Below are 20,250 nucleotides of genomic sequence, written 5' to 3' on the forward strand. Positions count from 1 at the left end.
TCTCCCAGGCCTATGGCACTGCAGTGGGAAGAGGCACTGGTAGCAATGCTGTGTCCACACCATACAGCATGTTAGTGGGGATCTCAGCACAGCCATCACATCCTGCACATGCCCACCAACCAGACAGGATTTGCCTAAGGTGGCAGCAGCAGTACTTCTGTGTGGTCAAAAGCATGCAGTTTTGGCTACAGAGCATCCCCTGAGGCTACCAGCAGAGAGGGCCTCTCCTGGCACTAGGTCCAGGCAGGTCTCAGGGGCATGGTATGCACTGCTCCGTAACCTGGTGATCCTTCTGCCAGGAGCCTATGTGTTTGTTATGCTGAAGAAGGCCAGTGGCTACACATAGGAGACTCATGTTGCCGAGCTACAGGAGCTCATCTCAAAGAAGATTGCTAAGTATGCAGCTCCAGATTATGTTCAGGTAACACAAGCAAACTGCTCCAACACCCACACTGGCAGATTGATGGGCCCTTTCTCTCAGCTTTGACTCTGCTCTCTCCATTATAGGTCATGCACTGGCTGCCCAAGACACGCTCGGGTAAGATTATGCGTTGGGTGCTATGGAAAAGTGGTGGACAAGGCCAGTGAGCTTGGGGACCTAACCACCCTCGACGACCATGAGGCTGTGCAGCAGATCATAAAAGGACACAAGCATCTTATGGAGCAGCAGAAGGGCCACTAGCTTGGCTCTGCCAGCAGCCACCTCCTCCTCCTTCACTGCAAAACCAGGGAAACATCCAGAAAAGCCACTAAGCAAGTGGTGGCCAGTAAGTTCTCAGATCACACTTCCACTGGAGTCTTGGAGTGACCTCTTCACAACAAAAGAGACCCTCAAAACCTGTCTCAGTACACCCATGTAGACAGAGGAGAGAACATGACTCATCATAGGCAAAAGAGTAAGGGAGATAAACTGTTTCATTCAATGAAAGCAGAGGGCAGAGAGCCCTCCTTGAGGTTCCTTGTGCCTTGCAGTAGCTGCAGAGGCAGCAGCAGGTAGGCTGTCCAGCCTGGATAGGGATACTACTCTCACCTCTGCTTTGCTCTTTTGCAATAGTCTTGTCCAGGACCATTGCCAATATACAAGCATCTCCTCCAAAGCAAACCCCAGAAAAAAATCATGCAACAGTCTGGTAAACAAATATTCACTCTTCTCTATTAAAACAGTTTGAAAACAGTCCCCAGATTTTAATACAAAAATGCTCCTTTCACCTGTAGCCATGCGTTATGAAGAGAGCAGAGACATGCCCCTTCTCTCCTCCCCTTGCCTCCTGCTGGAAAACACAACTCTCAACAATGCCCCAAGGTACATATATCTGCTCTGCAGAGCTGTGTCGAAGACAGAGCAAGGCACAGAGGGCAGAAAAGGAGGCTGCATTCTAGCCTCACACCAATGTATCCCAGACAAAGTGGAGGTTTCTCTGGCTATTGTTTTTACAAGACCCATGAACAGCATCTTCCCTCAGGGTGGCCAAGCAGCTCAGCTGCTTTCTCTCATGAGAGCCAGGGAGGCAGAAGGAGGCTGGGAAAAGGGTGGCATAGTAATGTCTACTCTTGGCAAAACTCCACACCATGAGTTCAGACATACTGTGTGTCCATCAGAAAAATCCAGAACTGGTCTTGCACTGCTTGACACAGCTGCTGGCTTGGCAGCTCCATGTCTGCTATTGTATTGAGAGCTCTTCCACACATGTGCAGGTTTTGTAGCTGGCCAGACAAGGGCGTGTTCTTTAGTGTCCTTCCTCAGAGGGGAGCCGCTTCATCTTCTCACATCGAGTGAGCTCCCATCTTCCCTCCCCATGAAGTTTCAAAATCCAACTGTGGAACTGCAATTCAATAGCACATTGAGGGATGTCTCTACAAGGGCATGGTCCACCCACAGTGAGGTCCTCCAGCCTTAGTCACTCCCCTCTGCTCACCAGAGACCCTCTCTACCTCACCACCACGAGGGAGGCATGGAGCACTGCCTCCCTGTCTCACCTTTTCCAGGCTGGGCCTGTGTCCCACACTGATCAGTGTCATGCCCAGCTGAAGGCACATACGATACAGCTCATGCTCCACCTCTTCTGTCAAGGCACTGGTGGCTTCATCTAACACTGAAAGAAAAGTCATAAGCCCCAAAAATCCTCTCCCCACCAGACATCTCCTGTAGGCAAGAACAGCAACTCGCAAGAACATTTCAATATTAATTGGAGCTCACCAAGAGCATCTGCAGAAGGCAAGTGAGGAGAAACCTAAGGACTCTGGTATTCCTCCAGCACTCCTCTGGCACAGTTGGTGTCAGGCAACTACGAAAGCTGTCTTGTTCCTCAAGTACTTGAATTCATCCAAACCACACTATTCACCTCATTCCTCTCCCTCAACAGCTGCCCACCACTGCCTTGTTCCCATCATGGCAAAAGCCAAGACATGACCTTCTCCAGGTAGACCACGTGCCAGATTGCCAGGCTGAACAGCAGTCAGTGTACTCTTCCAGCACAGACTCTACATAGAGAGTGTAGGATGGCCTGTGGCACCCTCCTGACTATTAACGGTAAATACTACAGTCCTGGAGCAAAGAAATTCAAGTCATCTCTACAGCTTTTAATTTGCCATTCACAGGTTCCTTCTGCCCATTCATCACTTAGCTGTGCCACAGGCTCCAGGGGAAAGAGAGGTACTTACTGCTACTGAAACTGGATCTGTTCACCCACATCCAACCTGGCCCTCATGGCAAGTCCTCCAACAGCTCAAGCCCCCACAGCCTAAGGAATTTGCCCCATTAGCTAATTGCAGATGCTTCTGTGGTCTCTCAGAATTGTTTCTCCCATTGCTCCTTGTCTTCTTTTGCCACATCAACGCTAAACCTTCCATACTGCCACAAAACTGTACAGATGCTTGAGAGCTTCAGATATGACAGCTGCTGCTACACTCCCCAACACACACACTTCTTTGCATAGCAACTGGTGAGCAGGCTAACAAAGTTCTGGTGCCATTGGATATGGACCATGAACATTAATCACCAGTTCGCCAAGAAGAAAATGTCTTATGTACAGCCTCTTGATTTACCAGTGTCCACCCAAATAATGAAATATTTTCACTTTTCACAAGTTAATCCTCTGTGTGCTATGCTGCTAAAATAATGGCCAAGACAAAGCATGTTCCGAGCACAAAAGTGATTTCACGAGCTGTCTCGCTTCTCTGTACATCAAAGGCCTTGTCTTTTTTTCTCCCCTCTTTTGTAGTCAGTCACTCACCTGCATATTTTGGCTGGAGGTAGAAGAGCCGTGCAAATGAGAGTCTCTGCATCTCCCCTGGGGACAGGATGTCATACCTGCAGCAGGGTCAAGATTCAACACCTTCCTCAAGAAACAGAGCTTGTTTGCTGAAAATCTTATGGCTTCTGATATTGGAGATCAGCAAACAACTGTTCCTGAGTGTATCTTGTGCCCCACTCCATACTGGGACTTGATCTGCACCCCTTTACACAGTCAGCTGCCTGCAGCACACCACAACTGGTGATTGTTGGCATAGATGTTCGGGCCATGAAGGCTTTGCTCCTGTACAGTGTTCACATCTCACAAAACACAGATGGACACAGATAAATCCAGCAGCAATGTGCATCTGCTTAGAAGTGTGCCCCACTCAGAAATTACCCAAATACACACAGACAGTGAGCTCCCTTACCAGTTCCAGTCCACCTGTTCATCCAGTCCTCCAGTCCTTGCCAGCAAATCTGTCTACAGAGAGCACAGCACACTTGTAAACACAGTCCCCAACCCTGTCAGCCTATGGCCCTGAGCATAACCACCCGCATTTTGCCAGTCACCCTTTCCCTACATGAGATGAAGTTGTACCATATTCCTCCTCCTCTTTCTGTCCCACAGACAGTTGTATCCCAGGCACAGACAATGTCCCCACGAAAGTTCAGCACACAATCATGCTGTGCTGCCACAAAAAATCATCCCTTCTTCCCTCACTGGTGGCACCAGGAAAGACGGCAGCAGTGCTACCAGTGACTCACCAGCCCAGCCAACTCCAGAAATCGCACAATCCTCTCATCATCTGCAGACCCTAGGGAGAAAGCCATATAGCATAAGGAGAGGCAGTGTGTATTGAGGCCACTTGTGAATGAAGGAGCTGGTGAGGCAGGAGGGAGGAACTGGAGTATCTCCTGAGGCTCACTGTAGTTGACCTGACCACTTACTTATACCAGATCCTGAGCTTTGGCTGAGATAGCTCCAAGGACACCTTCCTTGAAAGTATTAACCATGCCTGCGAGCAGCATACCAGGAGGTAGCTGGGCTCCACAGATACACCTGAGATTTGCCTCGGTTTTTGGCTGCAGACAGAATACAAGGATCCAGGCTTCAACTGCCAAAGCCCTGCCCAATAGTTGCGGTCTTAGAGCTGAGACTGCACACTACAAGTAATGGAGTCATGGGAATAGGGTTCAGGTAAGAGCCAGCAAAAGGACCCTACGTGGAAGAGAAATACCTCAGGGTGAGTCAGCTGTGGAGCAGAACATACACTTGAGCTGGTACAGACAGTGTCTATGGAAGCTGACAGAAAGGGCTGTGCATCTGTCATGGATGTTTCTGAAGCTGCTGGAGAGCCACAGCAGTAGCTGATAGCTGTAGTTACTCTGATCAAGATTGTGACTTCCAAGCTACAGCAGACCACATGTGGTCTGGCTTTGGAAGAGGATAGGGGAGAAAAAGGATCCATATATTCTGACCACAGAGTGTGCAAAGCCCTGGGACATCATTTTGAAAAAGTGGAAAAGTAAAAGATGGAGGTGGATGGAAAATAAGATTAAGGCAAATATGGTTTGCTGAAAGTCAGATTGTACCAAACAAATCAGATGTATCCCAACAGCAACATATATCATGTCTAGCACAGCAGGAAGAACATGGCCAGCTTGTCCTCATTATACTAAGAGAGCAAGCTCTTATCAACTGAGTATGTTCCCTCACAAAAGGACCTTAACACACACTAATCTTCTAGGGAACACCAGAGCAACAAAAGCAAAATGGATGAGTGTTCCTGATGGGTTACAGCAGGGAAGAAGCTGTACGGGGAAAAGGACAGTGAGGCAATACCACAGCATTGGTTAATTGCTCTAATGGATTTTCACAAACCTGAAAGTGGATAGATCTCCTTCAAGGGATAGATCACCTGTTTAACAGAGCAAAAGAAACAATGTCAGAAGGAGCTGGACACTGTCCATCAGAGATGCAGTAACATGAACTCAGGCACAAGGGAAGGAGCAGCCACAGGTATGCTCCCCCTTGCAGGCCTGTCTGCACCCCAAGGGTTTGCAGGGCATGGCCACAGCTGGGAGCACAGCTGAGGCCAGAGCAAAGACAGACCCTGTGCTCACCTGCTCACGCAGGCTTCCATCAGTGAAGAAGGGCCTCTGCGGTAGGAACACCACTCCTCGGGGGCCAAAGCAGGTCATCATCCTGATGCTCCCTGCACAGAGACACTCATCACATCTGCAGTATCAGGCAGGAACTTCCCACTGCCTTGTGTAGTCCTGTCCTATGAAGTAGCCAACAAGTCCCCACAGAAGTATGTTTGCAACACAGAGCAAAGAAACGAGAGCCAAAGACTGTGACAAGAGATGGGTGGCTCAAATCGGTTTATCAGCAGTGTCACATTCACCATCACATGGTGGCACTGGCCTCACAAACTGCCATAATGCCACCTTGCAAACTCAGGGTAGCCTTGGTTGAGAAAAAGGCTGTCCTTACCTCGTGTGCTCTCCCAGAGTCCTCCGAGGACCCTAAGCAGAGATGTCTTCCCTGTACCAGTGTTTCCCACAATCATCACACTGTTTCCTTGAGATATCCTGAGGCTCAAGTCCTTGATGAGCAGCTTGTCAGAGGATGGTACTGAGAGTGTCACTCGCTCCAGAAGAAAAGCTGTGTCGCTTGGCACTGGGTCCTCGCCAGAATGGCTGCTGGGCCACCACCAAGATAAAGACCAAGAGATCCAGGGGTAAGTGACCATGCTGAGATTGGCAAAAATCAGGTACCTCAGACCTCCTGTGCCTGTGACAGTAGCCCTGCCCCACACACCCTGGGAATGACAATTGACAGTGAGCACTGCCTGCTCCAACCAAATGCATGCAACAGACTGTGACACAGGGGCCACCTCCATCCCATGGCAACCTCACACTCTGGCACATAAGCTGCAAGCCAGCCAGTTGCTGAGAGGCGACTCACCCGTCCAAATCCCAACTGGTTTTGGCTTCTGAGTAGTTACCATTTTTTTTTCTGCCAAGGCTCAGCAAGGTCTCCTGCAGTTCGCCAATCCTAGACACACAAGAGGTTGCATGAAAGCCAGGGACAACTCCAGCAGCCTCTTCACAATATCCAAACTTCCAAACTTGCCCATGCTTGCACACGAGCAATTGGGGTTTTTTTTTTGTTTTTTTTTTTAGCACAGATGTGGGCAGAGTCTTGTTCTACACTGTCCTTTCCTGCAGAGATGTAGAGATGTGCCCACACATAAGCTCACCTGTGTGTGTAGCCAGCTATATCAGTCACAGTGCTGGAAAGATCTATGAGCTGGCTGAAGCAGCCAATGAGGTAGATGGAAACAAAGGCATTCTGGGGAGAAATCACATGGCAGAGTAAGGGTCAGTGCTGAGCTGGAGCCCTGGCCTTTATTCTATGATTGCAAGGAGGTGGCCAAGGAGTCCACACAATTGGACACATCAGCTGTCTCAGCAAGATGAATGAGAAGTGGCAAAGTCACCCAGGATGGTGGGAGTGAAGATGACCATGTTTGAAAGAAGCAGGGCTTCCCTGCTTAGTGCAGCAGTTTTTGACAGGTAGACATGTCCTGTCACCCAGGGATGGTGTTTGCAGAGTGCCTGATGGCCTGCCCAGGGCCCAGCATGCTTGCCCAAATCACACAGATCCATACCACCACCCCTGCCTCAGCACCATATATGGCTCAGAGCAGCCTGCAGTGCCCACTTAGCTATTTTTAGCTCTGTATTCTCTATCACAAGCCAGTTTTGAGTATCTGTAATGAGTCTGGTCAGGAAGGCGAATGCAAGCCAGCTCAGCCTCACTGGTGGCAAGGCTCACCACAGGCAGTAGCCCAGGGCATAATCCAGACTCAGCACTGCACAGACCCCCATCTCTACCTGCACTGCTGAAAACCAGAGGCTTTCTGACCTCCTGGTTTTTTTTAGACACAGAGGTCTGAGCCAGGAAACACTTACATAAACATGTCCTTGACAGTTCTCAGGCCCAAGTTAATCACATACCAGTTGGATACAAGCTCCCGTTTCCATAACACTGTGAGGAGGGACAGTCTAACCCGAAGAACAAGTGCTGCAGGTTATCTAGCCCCAGGGCCACCAGCACCACATGAAACCTGCACCCTCAGTGCCTGCTCACCCTCCACAATGGGGTCACAGAGATTACCCTTAGCTCACCTTGCTGACAAGGGAACTGAGCTCTGTTGGACTCAGGTCGCCATAGACACCAGAAAAGATGGGAATGGCAATGACCACGTAGCTCAGGATGCTGCCCAAATAATCAAAGGTGTTGATCCCAACTGGGCATAAACACATTGAAAGAAGACAGTGAGTTAAAGTAGAAAACTGTCCCAGTAAGGCCCAAGTGCTGACCCTGATCCCAGTCAGAAGAAGACCCATGTTCTTGCCTCAGCCCTTTATGATGAACCAGAGCAGAAAAACCCATTTTGTAGGATAGCGCAAACACCAGGGTGAAAATGCATTTGCCAAGCAAAGAGCACTTTGGGGTAGGCCCCTGAGCAGAATCATCATCCAGACAGACAGCTCAGGGACTACTGTGGGGCAAAAGCCACTTTGCCTGCTTGTTGCTATGCTTCAGGGGCCTGACTGATTCACAGCAAACAGGAGGGAACGGCAAAAGGAAGCCTTGAGGTGAGATAGTTTGCCATGAAGTATGTCTTGGGAGCACATGGGCAGAAGGACTTAAGATTCGAAATTCCCACAGACACTTCTGTTCAGGGTTCTTCCTCCGTTACACTGCTCAGAAGCTCACTGTGGTGCTGAGATCAGGAAGAGCTATCTTTATAGGGGTTATTTAAAGAAAAAACCTGGATTCAGTGAAAAAGGAGAAGGAATATTTTCAGGGGATAACTATGCTTGAGGGACAGGCTCTATAGGAAAGCAGTTTCCACACCTCCCCAAAGCTCAAGCCCTTCCTTCTTTTTTTGGTGTGTGAACCCCTGCACCACAAAAAGCCAGATTCTGGGTCCTCTACAACTTTACCTCTTTATGAGGCTTTTACACAACAAGATTCCTATTTAGCACTGCAGGAGGCACCCTCTGCTCACCCTCAGGGCTTTCATAGACTAGCAAGAGGCAGAAGAAGAAAACAGAGCACCCACCCAACTTCTCTACCAGTAGTTTCCCAGTGTATGGACCACCACCATGGAGTTATCACACATCCCACTTCACCCCCCCAGTCTGCCCACTCACTGTATAGCCACAGCTCCTTGCCTATCAGCTCTCTCTGGGTCTTCAGCAGGCTCTGCAGCCGCCGGTTTGTGCGCATGTGCTCCACTCGCCCAGCCCTGTAAAAGAATGCAATATGCCACAGACATCCTATGACCATGGGCTTTAAAACTGAAGATTTGAATGGGCCTGGCACCTTTGCCTCTGACTAATAAGCTCTTTATTGACCAGGAACTGAACAGCCAGGACTGCTTTCCTGAAGGGTATCATCAAGAAACTCTGGCTGAAGCAAGCAGTCCTGCAAATCTACCCCAGAGCCATGGCTGCTACAGCTGCTGTTGCAGCAGGAGGAGGTAAAGCCAGGCCAGACACTGTCAGTGAGGCTCCAGCCTGAAGCAATGCACACCCAAGATCAAACACAATTCTCAAATACGGCCTGGTTGGAAAAGAGGGATGGCACTGTTACACAGCTGGACCCAGAAAGGAGAGGGCAGAGGAGAGTCCAGGGGGTAATAATCAGCCCTCAGGGCTGCATGGCCAGCAGCCTTAGCCCACCTCTTCCCACTTTCCACTTCACAGGAATGGGACAAAGGCAAGTCCTGAGCAATGCAACCCTCGGTACGGGTACCCCAGTTCCACAAATTCCCCCTTCCCAGGGCTATCTCCATCAGGTCACCCACCACACAAGCCAGTGGCCAGGCTGAGCCAGGAGCAAGGAGACATCTCCTAAACTACCACCTTCAAGCAAGTGTGACAGCTCCTTCTGCTGCTCTGCAAGGCCTGGGCTGCCCTCAGGTGGCAAAATGCAGAGAGAGCTCCACATCTCATTTGAGACTCCCACCTACCATAGCACCTATTGCCCCTGACATCCAACAGAGGCTTGTGCCCACTACACAAACCATGCTCTCACCACGATCTATGCAACAAGAGCGTCACTACAGCCCAAGAAGATAAGGGCAGAAGCAGCACAAAAACATCCAAAATAAGATTTTTGAGGTCTCATTTATAAAGATTCTCAGTTCATAGAAAAATACATTTTCTTTCTCAAAAATGCACCTGGTTAGAATTCATTTTGGGTTTATTGCCTTATAACACATCTCAGGTAACTACTGAGCTGCAGTCTTTGCTTTCCATGTATTAGGAAAGGAGACAGGCTTGGACACAAGGAATTAAAGGTGAGAAAGGAACTGGGGACCTTGGTTCTAGAGCTATTATTCTCTTGCAGATGAGGAGAGATTGCTGTATTGGTTTCCTCTTTTCCTCCCATTCATTTCACTTTTAAAGGAAATTTGTCAAAGGCATAGTAACAAAATAAGTAAAAAGGTGGCAGTGCTCTGCTTCTGTTTCTTCCTTTACCAAAGTAACGTTTAGGCAGTCTTAAGAGGACAAAATCACAAGCTAGAGAAGTTGAGCAATCAAAACCAGCCACTCACCACATGTTCCTTCTCTCGCAGGATTCTAGGAAGACAACCTTTTAAAAAATTCCTTTATTTTTAATTATAATGCATACCAAGAAATGCCTGGTTGTGTGCAACTCAGCTAAGTTCTGGTTTCACACAAAATGAAGATTTTCTACTAAAACACTACTGAACCACAACATTCTGTTTTCTGGTATAATAATCCACTTTTCATTATCTACTTAGTAATAGAATTTAAAAAATCAAAATTGTGAGGGAAAGCACTGCATCTTAAATAAGGGCATGTAATTACAGTATCTTTTCCATTACAAAAAATTACCATCAACCAGTAAGAATCAGAGTACAAAGAAATAACTCAGACTTGCCAGTGCAAAGCAAGATTGCATTTGGTTATTTAAATGAGTTTCATGCCTGTCAATATAAGTTGTTATGAAATCAGTGATTTTGAATCAAACCACTGTGGGGACAGCACCGCAACACTTGAAATGCCCAACTTCAATATAGTATGAAGGATCACAGGCAGGAAAGACCGGAGAGAGGACATGTGCTACAATTCCTGGAAGAATGCAATTTCACAACATATAGGGCAAAGGCAGACTCGTGCCAAGAGAGAAGCAACAACATCCTGCCACCACAACACAAACTACACCAAATTCATGCCTCTTTTCCTGGTGAACCAAGCAGCAGATCGATAGGCTTCAGGGCATCACTAAAAGGGGGAGGTGCTGCTGGGCTCCTGACTGTGTGCTCAGCAAGCAGAGGTAAGGTAGCCAAGAAGCAGCTACCACACCCAGAGAAGATGCAGCAAGCAGCAGCAGGATGGGACCAGAAGCAACATGCAACAAGTCCTCAGCGCAACCAGATGCAATAAGACTTTGAGCAATCTTCCAGGTAAGGACCTGGCAAAACATCAGTAACGGTCTCTAAGCCAGCACCAAATCTGTATCTGCCCCTGAGGATGTTAGAAGGGAGACAAAGAAAAGATAGTTGTCTCCAGCTGGAGTGGATTATTTCTGCAGATGATGCACAGAATGCAAAGAACTGTGTGTCAGGGCTATATGATGCTGCAGTGGAAGGGATAGAAAGCTGCAGCAACAGAACTTGGGCTCGTCTCGGATATGCGAACACAACAAGGATGCTCTGAATTGGGACACTCCTTTGGAGGACACAAAGAAATTAACACTACTAACCTGTAGAAAGCAGCTGGTTCTGCATTGACACGAATCTGCATGTGCTTGAACCTGTACAACCAAAGAAACATAACTGTGCACAAATGCTCAGTGAATTATGTAGCCAAAACCATTCCTAGAGGAAACTTATCTTGCAAGTTAGAGCAGTGATCTGAAGCATCTATTGACATAAATAATCAACAGGCTCAGAAAGGCACTAGAGACCAAGGCTTAACACAAGGTGCCATCATTCAAGGCCAGCTCAGTGGTACATTTGTTTGATACCCTGCTTTCTATGCACATCTTAGCCCTTGAGCTTACTGTTTGCTGCTAGTCCAGCATCTCCACCACACAAAATCACCACAGCCAACTGCCCTGGACTGGGCTTCCTTTGTCACAACAGCTTATGCTGCTGTCCCTGGATGCCTTGAGTCCCAGGGACAGCTACAAAGCCCCTGCTTACACACACAGCCAACCCTGCAAGCAAGGGGGAGGAGGTGAGTTACAGAGCATATGGAAAGACTAGGCTGTGAGGTTGAACCAAGGGCATTGCCTGCCATGACACAAGGCTGTGAATGGTTGGCAGGGGCTAAGTACACTGACTCTGAGGCACCATTGCACAGGTAGTGGGGAAAGTCACAGACAAGAGAATTAGCTACATACACAGCCCTGAATGGGGACAAAAAAGAAGCTTTCACAGGAGCTGCCAAGGGGCAGTGAAAACACAGCTCTGCTGAGACTCACCTGAAATCTCCCTCCAGTTTTTCCTGCTGCACAAGTTTAGACACAATTGGGCTCATCAACACTTTGTTAATCATCGTCCCAATGACGAAATACCCAAAGATGCTCACTGGGCCTAGCCAGCCTGTGCTACAGAAGAGAAAGAGATGTCAGCCAATAATCCAAGAAAAAGGGCACTCCTCCATCATTAGGTTCAAGCAATCAGAGCCGTCTGCTGTCACCTCTCTGGGCTTTCACAGAAGTCTGCGGGCAACACTGCATATCCCAACATCTCCAAGGCAGAGTTCTCTTTGGAGTATAGAGACCACTCACCCATGTGTACAAATATCCATCTGCAGAGTTGTAATGTGGGTGGCATGCTCCAAAAAACAGAACACTGAAAAGAAGTGTGCAAGCAAGGCCAGGATGCATCCTTACCTGTGAAAGCACTGGTATGTGTAGTAGGCCAGTGTGAAGGGTGAGATGACTAGCTTGCTGACCATGGAGCTGAGCTGCCTGCAGAACCTCTCCACATCCTGGCTGATGCGCTGGTCCCTGCTCAACACAGAGAGCCATTGACACCACTACAGCCCAGAAGCAAAAACCAGTACTCCTGGAACAACCCCCATACTATGAAAAACTACTGACTCTCTCCCTAACCTTCAGTACTGGGCTGAGATGCCATCAGATCCACCAAGACAGGCTAGAGCACAGGCCAGGCCTTCACCAGCTATTGGATATTTGCAAAAACTTCCATCAAAGCTACCTTATGACAAGAGCCGATCCCTTGGCTCTGTATGGAGTACCTCTGGTTCCTTTGTTGCAAAGAAAGAAATGCTTTCACCCACCTCAGCCCACAAGAGCAGGAAGCAGCACACCAAGCCTTCCCACCTCACTAGCAGCAGTCACATGGGTGACAAACCCTGAAGTCCCATCTATCCCACTACTGTGCAGGAGTTGCACTTGGGATAACTAGGAAGAAATTCAGTATATTTACTCCTCAGCACTTCATCTGTCCAGAGCACATGGATGAGGGATTCAGCCTGCTGTGCTAAGCTATAGTGGAAAGGCCATAACTTAATGCTGGAGTTCAGAATGAACAGCAAGGATGGATTCCTGAATAGTCTCAGTGCAGATACTACCACAAAGGCATTCATCTTTTAACACTTGCAGTTCTGAAACAGTAATGGATTTAATTCTGGGGCAGCTCTCACCCTGAGAGCTTGCAGTCATCATTTTTCCTTTTCCTCAGATTGTAATCTTCCCATAACATTGTAACTTAAATTGTGCTATAGTCTCATAGGAGGATATTGCTTTTTACAAGCTATTAAGTAACATGTAATGAAAATACATGAAACACATGAAAGCATCAATTCAAATGCCCTACTAATGCTACAAGTGCTTGTATACCACTCAGAACCCACTCTTCATTCCTTCAAAGTAGGTAACTTCATGCATTTAACACTCAGCTTGGTTTGCACTGCATAATGGGACATCTCTGTTGCTTCGTTTGTTCTCCGAGTACCTGGTGCAGTGAAAAAACTTTCATCAAGGAATTGCAAGATGAAGAGAATTTCTGCAGTGGCACCAAAACCACACTAAACAGTAACACTGAATGTTGGAGCAGAAGCAAGGTGTAATGAGACATACTCCACAGTAATCCCACACGTTTGGTTTGCAAAGGCCAGGAGAGCTGTCTCTTGCTGCAGGGCAGACTGACCCAGTTGTCTCCTACATTTCACTGCACAATGTGAACACATTCCCTAGTTAAAAATAAACCTGAGGAGAATAATCATGTGGTGAGGGGCCTCTGTCTTCTACTTCCCCTCATGTCCCCAAAGAAAAAGACAGGCATGCAGGAGCTTCTGGCTTCAATGTGCTGCACTGCCTAAAAAGTGCTGCATGCCCTGGTAACAAACATGGTTTTTTTAACCACTCCTTGTAACTCCATGCCACTGAAAAACACTATCAGAAATTAACATTTAATGATAGTGGAAGTAAACCCAGCAGTAGTCTGGAAGTGCTTCAGCTTGATAATGATGACCTACCACCCAACATGTAGAGCTGTTTGACCCAAGCTGAGATCTCTCTCCTTGTTTGCTGCTCCCCCTTAGATACCCAGCATGTTTTCTTGCAGCAGCCACACAAAGACTGTGCCCTGCAATGAAGGAGCAAGAATAGGCAGCCAGTAGCACCAGGCAGCAGAACTGCAGAAGCTGCTTCAGTTTCTTGGAAGTTTCTACTATCAGCAAGAGTTAGGAGTCCCTGCAAGACAGCAGTTTTCCCCCAGGACCCTAGTCATGGTCTCCTCTCTTGCTATCAACATGAGAAATGGCACCAACGCAGAGACTAGATCAGAGGTGCCCACTCCAGTAGAGGTGCCAGAGCAGAGCTTGGAGTCTCAAAACAATGGTATAACAGCACATTATTTGGAAAACATTCTCCTTTGATTTCTAGTTTTTCAGCTAGCATTTAATAATAATGACTTTAAATTCTGGAAGGGGAAGAATTAGGGAGATTCTACACCGAGATTAGCTCAGTGGGTTAAAGCATGGTCCTAATAATGCCACGGGTTCAATCCCTGTGTGGGCTATTCACTTAAAGAGTTGGACTCAATGATCCAAGTGGGTCCACTCCAACTAAGTATTTTGTGGTTCTGTGACCTCTCACATGATGTCTAACACAGGATTTTTAGCTCCTCACAGTGTGCGACTATGACAGCAGTGCCTTGTGTGCAAGAACAGGCTGGAAGGACAAGGTCCACACACAGCTGTGAGGAAAGGCATTCAACCTTTGCCACAAAGCCCAGGCAGATCAACAGCTCTGCAGTAAGCAGGACAGTGCACAAAGCAAACTGGAGAAGGACCTCTTGGGGGTGGGTCTGGGATCCACAAGGAGAGACTGAATGCTCCTCCTCATATTTTAAGTCACCACTGACACTTCCTTCCTAGGAACAGGAAAGGGAAGTGCAACCCGCATACAGTGCAAAACAAAGCCCTTCCTGAATGTGGCTCCCATGAGTTATCAAACCACTAAAATACAACTGAACTGTACTCAGCTGCAGTTCCTGATGTTTGAAGTTCAAACAGAACACAGACTGTCCTAATGCACAAGCTGAGTGAAGGAAAGAAGCACTGCTGACTCCAGCCAGGCCCTTTGCAACATCACACAGTGTGAAGGGTTGAGTTTGCATACAGCATGTTTTATAGCAGCACTAGATCCCTGTTCCAATGGCCATCCACTTTACTTGCAACTGAAACATCCTGCCCCTAAAACCATCACGACCAGCAGTCACAGGAGTTCCCAGCAATAGGTATCACCTCCCACCGGGGTAAAAGAGGGTGCCTAGATGGTAAAAGCTTCTAGGGCTCATGCCCCTACCCAGAGACAAAGAGAAGTCAGGAAAAGGTGTGCAGCAGCCCAGGAGAAGCCAAGCAAAATACTGAAAGAAGCTGCCAGCAGCCTACGGGTTATCGATGTCCTCACGCAGCACAAGCAGGCTGTAGTAGACCTGGCCTTGGAAGTAGCAGCTGTGGAGGTATTCAGTGAGAGATTTCCTCCAGTTCACATACATCATGTTGCAGATAAACTGGTCGAAACTTTTTAGCTGGAACAAGGGCAAAGAGATAGATGGGGAGAGATAAGTGAGAACAAACATTTTTACAAAATGAAATAAAAATTAGCAGTTTGTACTAGTGATCCAAGGCATGGGCAGACTTGAATCCTTTGTGACCAGGATCATGCCAGGAGCCACGGGTAGCTTTCTCTTCCTCTCCCAAGACATGTGAGCCTCTGGTCTTACCGTGGAGTTCACAATGATCAGAGTCACAGCAACGGCAGTCAATGTTTTGAATCCGGAGAAGTCCTTCTTCCCTAGGACCTCATAGTACTGGCTGGGGATGATGCCGACCTGGTAAATCACCAGCTGCTCTGGAGAAGAAGGCAAGCAGGGGAAGAAACTGATGGACTGCGGTGACAAGGCAAAATGGGGGGACCACAGGGAGCAGACGTGGGGTGCAGCCCTCCATCCCCACCACCCAGGCTCACCCAGCAAGGCGACACCGAGCAGCGTCAGGAACATGAGGGCGCTCGGGGAGGGCCACCCAGGAAAGAGCACGGCCAGGAGCCGCAGGAACCGCCGCAGGAACAGCCCGTCCAGCCGGGATCCAGCCCTGCGACGGAGGGAGACGCGGAGCTGGCAGTGAGCTCGACAGTCGCAGCCCTCCACCCCGCCCCGGCCTAGTCCGGTCCGTCCTCACCGCCCGCCGGCCCCGGCACCCTTCGCGCTGCCGCTGCCCCCCGCCATGGGCGCCCTCCGGACCGGAGCAGCCCGGCCCGGCCCCGCGGGCGCTGACATGAATATTCATCACCTCTCCTCGCCCGGCATCAGCCCCGCCCGGGGGCGACGCCGCTGCCGCCGCTTCCGCGTGCGGCGCCACCACGGAGCTCCGCCCCCGCGCCGCCACCCGCGCGGCCCGCGGGAGCGCCCCCTGGCGGCACGCCGCGCGGACCGCGGCACAACGCCCCCTGGCGGCGCCGTGCGGCTGTGGCGGTCAGCGCCCGCCGCTCCCGCGCGGTCCCCGCACAGCGGAGCCGGGCGGGCCGTGCCGGCGGCGATCCCGGCGCGGTGGGTGTGCTCGCGTCCCTCACCCCTCACCCCGCCTGCTCCCACACACGGGCCGAGGTGCCGGGCAGGGCCCGGGGCCGAGCCACAGGCTGCAGGGCCGGAGAACCCGGGCACTGACGCCTCTCTTGAGGAAGGAGCTGGGCAGGCACGAACTGGTCCCTCTGGGGATCCCAGAGGCTGAGGGACAGTCGCCGTGGGCAGCAGGAATTGCCCGCCTGTTACAGGGGAGACAAGAAAGTACCAGTACTAATTCTGCACATTTGCCTTATTTCGGGGTGAGCAGCAAAGTTTCAAGTTGCTTCCGAAGGACTCGCAACTCGCAGTGGCCACTGCAGGGGATTTCTCAAACCGGGATATCGGGATTAGGCAGCGATCCCCAGCGTGAAGGTGAATGGCAGTTTGTGCTCCCGCCCTGCCGCAGGAACGGAACGGAGCAGTGCGAAACCCCCGGCACAGGGAGGGACTTGGAGAAAGCAGCCGTGAGCTGTCAGTGAATTGACCCTCTTTGGCTTCTCATTGACCCCAGTTTTAATACAGAGACCAACTAATTTTCAGGTTTGTGTTGGAATCTGGTTTCATAACCCAAAATTCTGAGTTATGAAATATTTCAGAACAAGTAAATTTCTAATCACAAGCCTGGTAATTAGAGATCCTATGAGCTGTCATGCCTTCCTTACTCGTGTGTCTCTCACCTACCATCCAGTTGATGCCATTTTTTCTGCAGAGCCTTTGGCTTCTGCACGTACCTCGTAGGTCCCTCTTCCCATATGCCTAGTAGCTTTGTTCTTCTGCCAGTTTTCTGCCTCCCAGCCCTCCTTCTCTTTCTTTGTCCTCATCTCCTTCATCTTTGCTCTGCTGCTACCTGCTCAGTGGTCCAGATAATTCATACTTCACACTTCACAAAGTCAGTGTATATGCTCTCAGGGATGAAAGAAGACACATCAGTGTGTTTCCTCAGTAAATGGCCTTGGCTCTAAGCAGTGCCCCTTTCTCCTTGCCCTCATCTCCCTTCTCTCATCTCCTTTGGAATTCACAATGCTATCAGTCATACCTAAAGATTAAGCTCCAGAGGGCAGAGATCAGCCCTGTGAAAACCTGACCTCAGTGATGACTAACTTTTATGTTAAAAGAATCATGGTGTTTTTTTTTCTCAGCTGTTGCATCAGACCTGGGTGACGGCTGTTCCTAGGCAGTCACATCCTCTCATGGGGCAGTACTGCAGCTGTGACAATTGTGTGGGTCACCTTATCAGTGGTTACCAGGATTGAACTGACTCCTTTGCTCTGTTGTCCATTTTATGATGAGGGTATATTCCTTCCCTTCCCTCCTGGACTGATTAAATGGCTTTTCAGCACCAGGAGAGTCAGAGGATCTAACACAGAGATGAGATGGCCACAACTGTCTGCCCCAAGCCCTCCTACTTCTTCCTTCTCCCTGCCCTTTGTTCTGTCACTGGCACCCCACGACCTCCACCTGATAAAGCACACCCTGTGAGCTCCCTTCGTATCTGCTTCACGATTTTTCCTGGGAACCCTGCTAAGGCAGCCAAGATCAAGAACAAAAGAGAAGTGCTTTCTCAGTGCCTCTCCATCCCCCCTCCGAGGCTGTGCCCTAGACACTCAGCTGCTGTCAGCACAGAAACATTTACATCTTTTACAGCACTCCATCTCTACTTCTCACGTTTCTCCCCCAGCAAACACCATGGCCATTTCAGTGTGTGCCTGGGGGCAGGGCTTGGGAAAGGACTGGGGAATCACAACTTGAGCAGAGTTTTATGGGTCTGTTTGCACTGAAGAGCCATCTCAGCTCCCTGACTAGCTACAGACCCAAGAGAAAACCCCTCTGCATTGCTAACCTGACACCGAAGTGTATGCCACAGAATCCCGGGAATGGAGAGATGGGCCTGGCTTGCTAGGTCCTGGGTTCCTTGAGGCAGTGCACGTTAATTCCTTGTGGTGTTTAACCGCAGCCCCATCTGCTCCTGCTTGCTAGGTGTGAAACATCCCATCCCCCATCCTCCCCTGCCTGTTCCATGCATTTTTGCCCTGCCCTGGACCAGTGAAGGAAGCCAGATCCTCCTGCATCTCTGGCCTCCCAGTCCCTGGCTCACGTCGTTGCCCACTGCCCCTCTATGTTTCCATTTCCCTGTGGTCCCTCTCTGCCTGCTGGCCTGTAGCTGGGATGCAGGGAGAAGAAGCCCGACAAACCCATCTTTCACTGCCTTTGTGTGGTAAGTGGTCCTGGGTGTCCTCTGAAGCAAGCAGCAACTTCTGTCATCACAGAAACACAAAACTGCAGCCTTGAATCTGTAGTTTGCTTTCCCTCTTTCCCAGGTCTTTCTTAATGCTGCTCACTTTGTGTGATGTTGCGTAATGAAGCGCTGCCAGAAGATTATCCCCTTCCTGGGCTTTCCAAAACTGAATCCACCATTTCCTGCCCATGTTTCCAATTTCTAATCTCCTCACCAGAGCTTGCAGCTTCTTCAGTGTGGGATCGCCTACAAGCTTTAGCCCTCTGTCAGATCATTAGTAAGGAAGGGTTAAGGAAAAATCCCATCTTGAGTTACAGTACTGTCTGTACTAGTATGTGAACTAAACCAGCTAATTTTCAGCTGGAACAGCAAGCTGAACTGACTGACAGAGTCCCTCACACTAATGTGCCACCCCAAAGCAGAGGGTGGGAATGGGAAACGTAAGAGGAGCAAACAACATGGCCAGGCTCAGCACAGCACAAACCTCCATGGAGCCGCACCACGGGCTCCTGCTGTGATATCTTAATGATTCTGCCTTTTCCTTCTCCACACTCCACGTCTTAATTAGCCTTTCCCCCTCCTGTGGGCCAAACTGCTCTGCTTTCTTTTCAATTCTCCTTCCTTGTGCTTTGCCTCTTACAGTGTCTTTCTACTGTACACTTCAAAGGCTTTACTTGCTGCATCTCCCCCATGCTGGCATTGGCTGGTAAGACCCCCAAAGCAGGACAGGTCTGCCATGAACTCATAGTAATTGAAACGGTTTGGGACCCTTTGGATCTGGGTAAGAAGCAGGCATGGGAGAGGAGAGGCCAAGGATTTTCAGCATTTCACCTATAAGAAGAATTATTAGTAACACAGGAAAAAAAAAAGGGAAAAGGGTCCCCTCCTCCACCCACCCTCCCCAGAGGAGAGCCCGCTGAGGGCAGAGTGCTTTTATGTGCAAGTGGGAGGGAAGGAGAGTGTTAGGGCTTCAGAGGGAAATGCTTTGATCTTGACTTTGAATCTCTTTCAGTTCCCAGCTCTCCCCCACTCTCCCACCTATGGCCAGGACCACAGGATGTGGCCAGGACTCCTAGTACTTGTTCAGTGCTGTGGTACTTCACTTGCTGTTTCACATTTAATTTCCTCCTGTGCACCTGGGAGCCTCACAGAGGCCTCGTGGAGCAAGAGCATAGTGCCAACACCAAGTTCAAACTTTCCTTCCCATCTCACAGAATGGGAAGAGGAAGGGAGCCCAGCTGGACAGAAGCCAGAAGAGAAAAGAGCTCTGAGATGAGCAGAGGTGAATTAGAGATGGGACCTACTCTCAAGGCTCTGGTACCCCAGGGTGGGGAGTAGGCAGACCTGGCTCTCCTGTGCATCCTGGTGCATTAGACTGGTCAGTGCTGAACATGACACAGAAGATGAACTGGGAAGCAATAACCATTAGGGGAGAGACAGGGAGTGGCTCTCAGAAGACAGCACTGATATCCCCATGTCCCACAAAGAGTTATTTTAAGTTGGAGAGAGAAGAACAGCAATGAGAGCCCTTGGATATCATTGCACAATGGGAAGGAGGTGGCACTGACGAGGGCTGGACAATGGGGAGTGACCCTGAGTTCTGATTTATTTCAAAGGAAGAG

The 20,250-nt window shown here is 49.4% G+C and overlaps 1 protein-coding gene across 16 annotated transcripts in view; it reads right to left on the minus strand.

Moving 5' to 3' along the window:
• The window catches only part of ABCD4 (ATP binding cassette subfamily D member 4), a 43,783-nt gene that overhangs the window by 4,942 nt on the left and 18,591 nt on the right, over nucleotides 1–20,250 (minus strand). The window contains exons 1-19 of one of the 16 annotated variants that reach the window (XM_085580565.1): nucleotides 16,121–16,214; nucleotides 15,798–15,922; nucleotides 15,553–15,675; nucleotides 15,218–15,357; nucleotides 12,189–12,305; nucleotides 11,775–11,900; nucleotides 11,052–11,102; nucleotides 8,468–8,562; nucleotides 7,433–7,554; nucleotides 6,502–6,593; nucleotides 6,207–6,296; nucleotides 5,733–5,941; nucleotides 5,360–5,451; nucleotides 5,118–5,154; nucleotides 4,001–4,050; nucleotides 3,664–3,716; nucleotides 3,234–3,310; nucleotides 1,978–2,093; nucleotides 1,129–1,823 (exon numbers count right to left, since the gene is read on the minus strand). In XM_085580565.1, coding sequence (XP_085436691.1) covers nucleotides 1,728–1,823; nucleotides 1,978–2,093; nucleotides 3,234–3,310; nucleotides 3,664–3,716; nucleotides 4,001–4,050; nucleotides 5,118–5,154; nucleotides 5,360–5,451; nucleotides 5,733–5,941; nucleotides 6,207–6,296; nucleotides 6,502–6,593; nucleotides 7,433–7,554; nucleotides 8,468–8,562; nucleotides 11,052–11,102; nucleotides 11,775–11,900; nucleotides 12,189–12,305; nucleotides 15,218–15,327 — 1,533 coding nt within the window. In that variant the 5' untranslated portion in view covers nucleotides 15,328–15,357; nucleotides 15,553–15,675; nucleotides 15,798–15,922; nucleotides 16,121–16,214 and the 3' untranslated portion in view covers nucleotides 1,129–1,727. Of the gene's footprint in view, nucleotides 1–1,128; nucleotides 2,094–3,233; nucleotides 3,311–3,663; nucleotides 3,717–4,000; nucleotides 4,051–5,117; nucleotides 5,155–5,359; nucleotides 5,452–5,732; nucleotides 5,942–6,206; nucleotides 6,297–6,501; nucleotides 6,594–7,432; nucleotides 7,555–8,467; nucleotides 8,563–11,051; nucleotides 11,103–11,774; nucleotides 11,901–12,188; nucleotides 12,306–15,217; nucleotides 15,358–15,552; nucleotides 15,681–15,797; nucleotides 15,923–16,009; nucleotides 16,215–20,250 lie in introns of those variants that run through there. The other 15 variants (XM_085580558.1, XM_077784031.2, XM_077784030.2 and 12 more) reach the window with 15 other exon arrangements.

The sequence above is a fragment of the Lonchura striata genome, chromosome 5 (genome assembly GCF_050655825.1).
Source record: "Lonchura striata isolate lonStrDom1 chromosome 5, ASM5065582v1, whole genome shotgun sequence".
Lineage (NCBI taxonomy): Eukaryota > Metazoa > Chordata > Aves > Passeriformes > Estrildidae > Lonchura > Lonchura striata.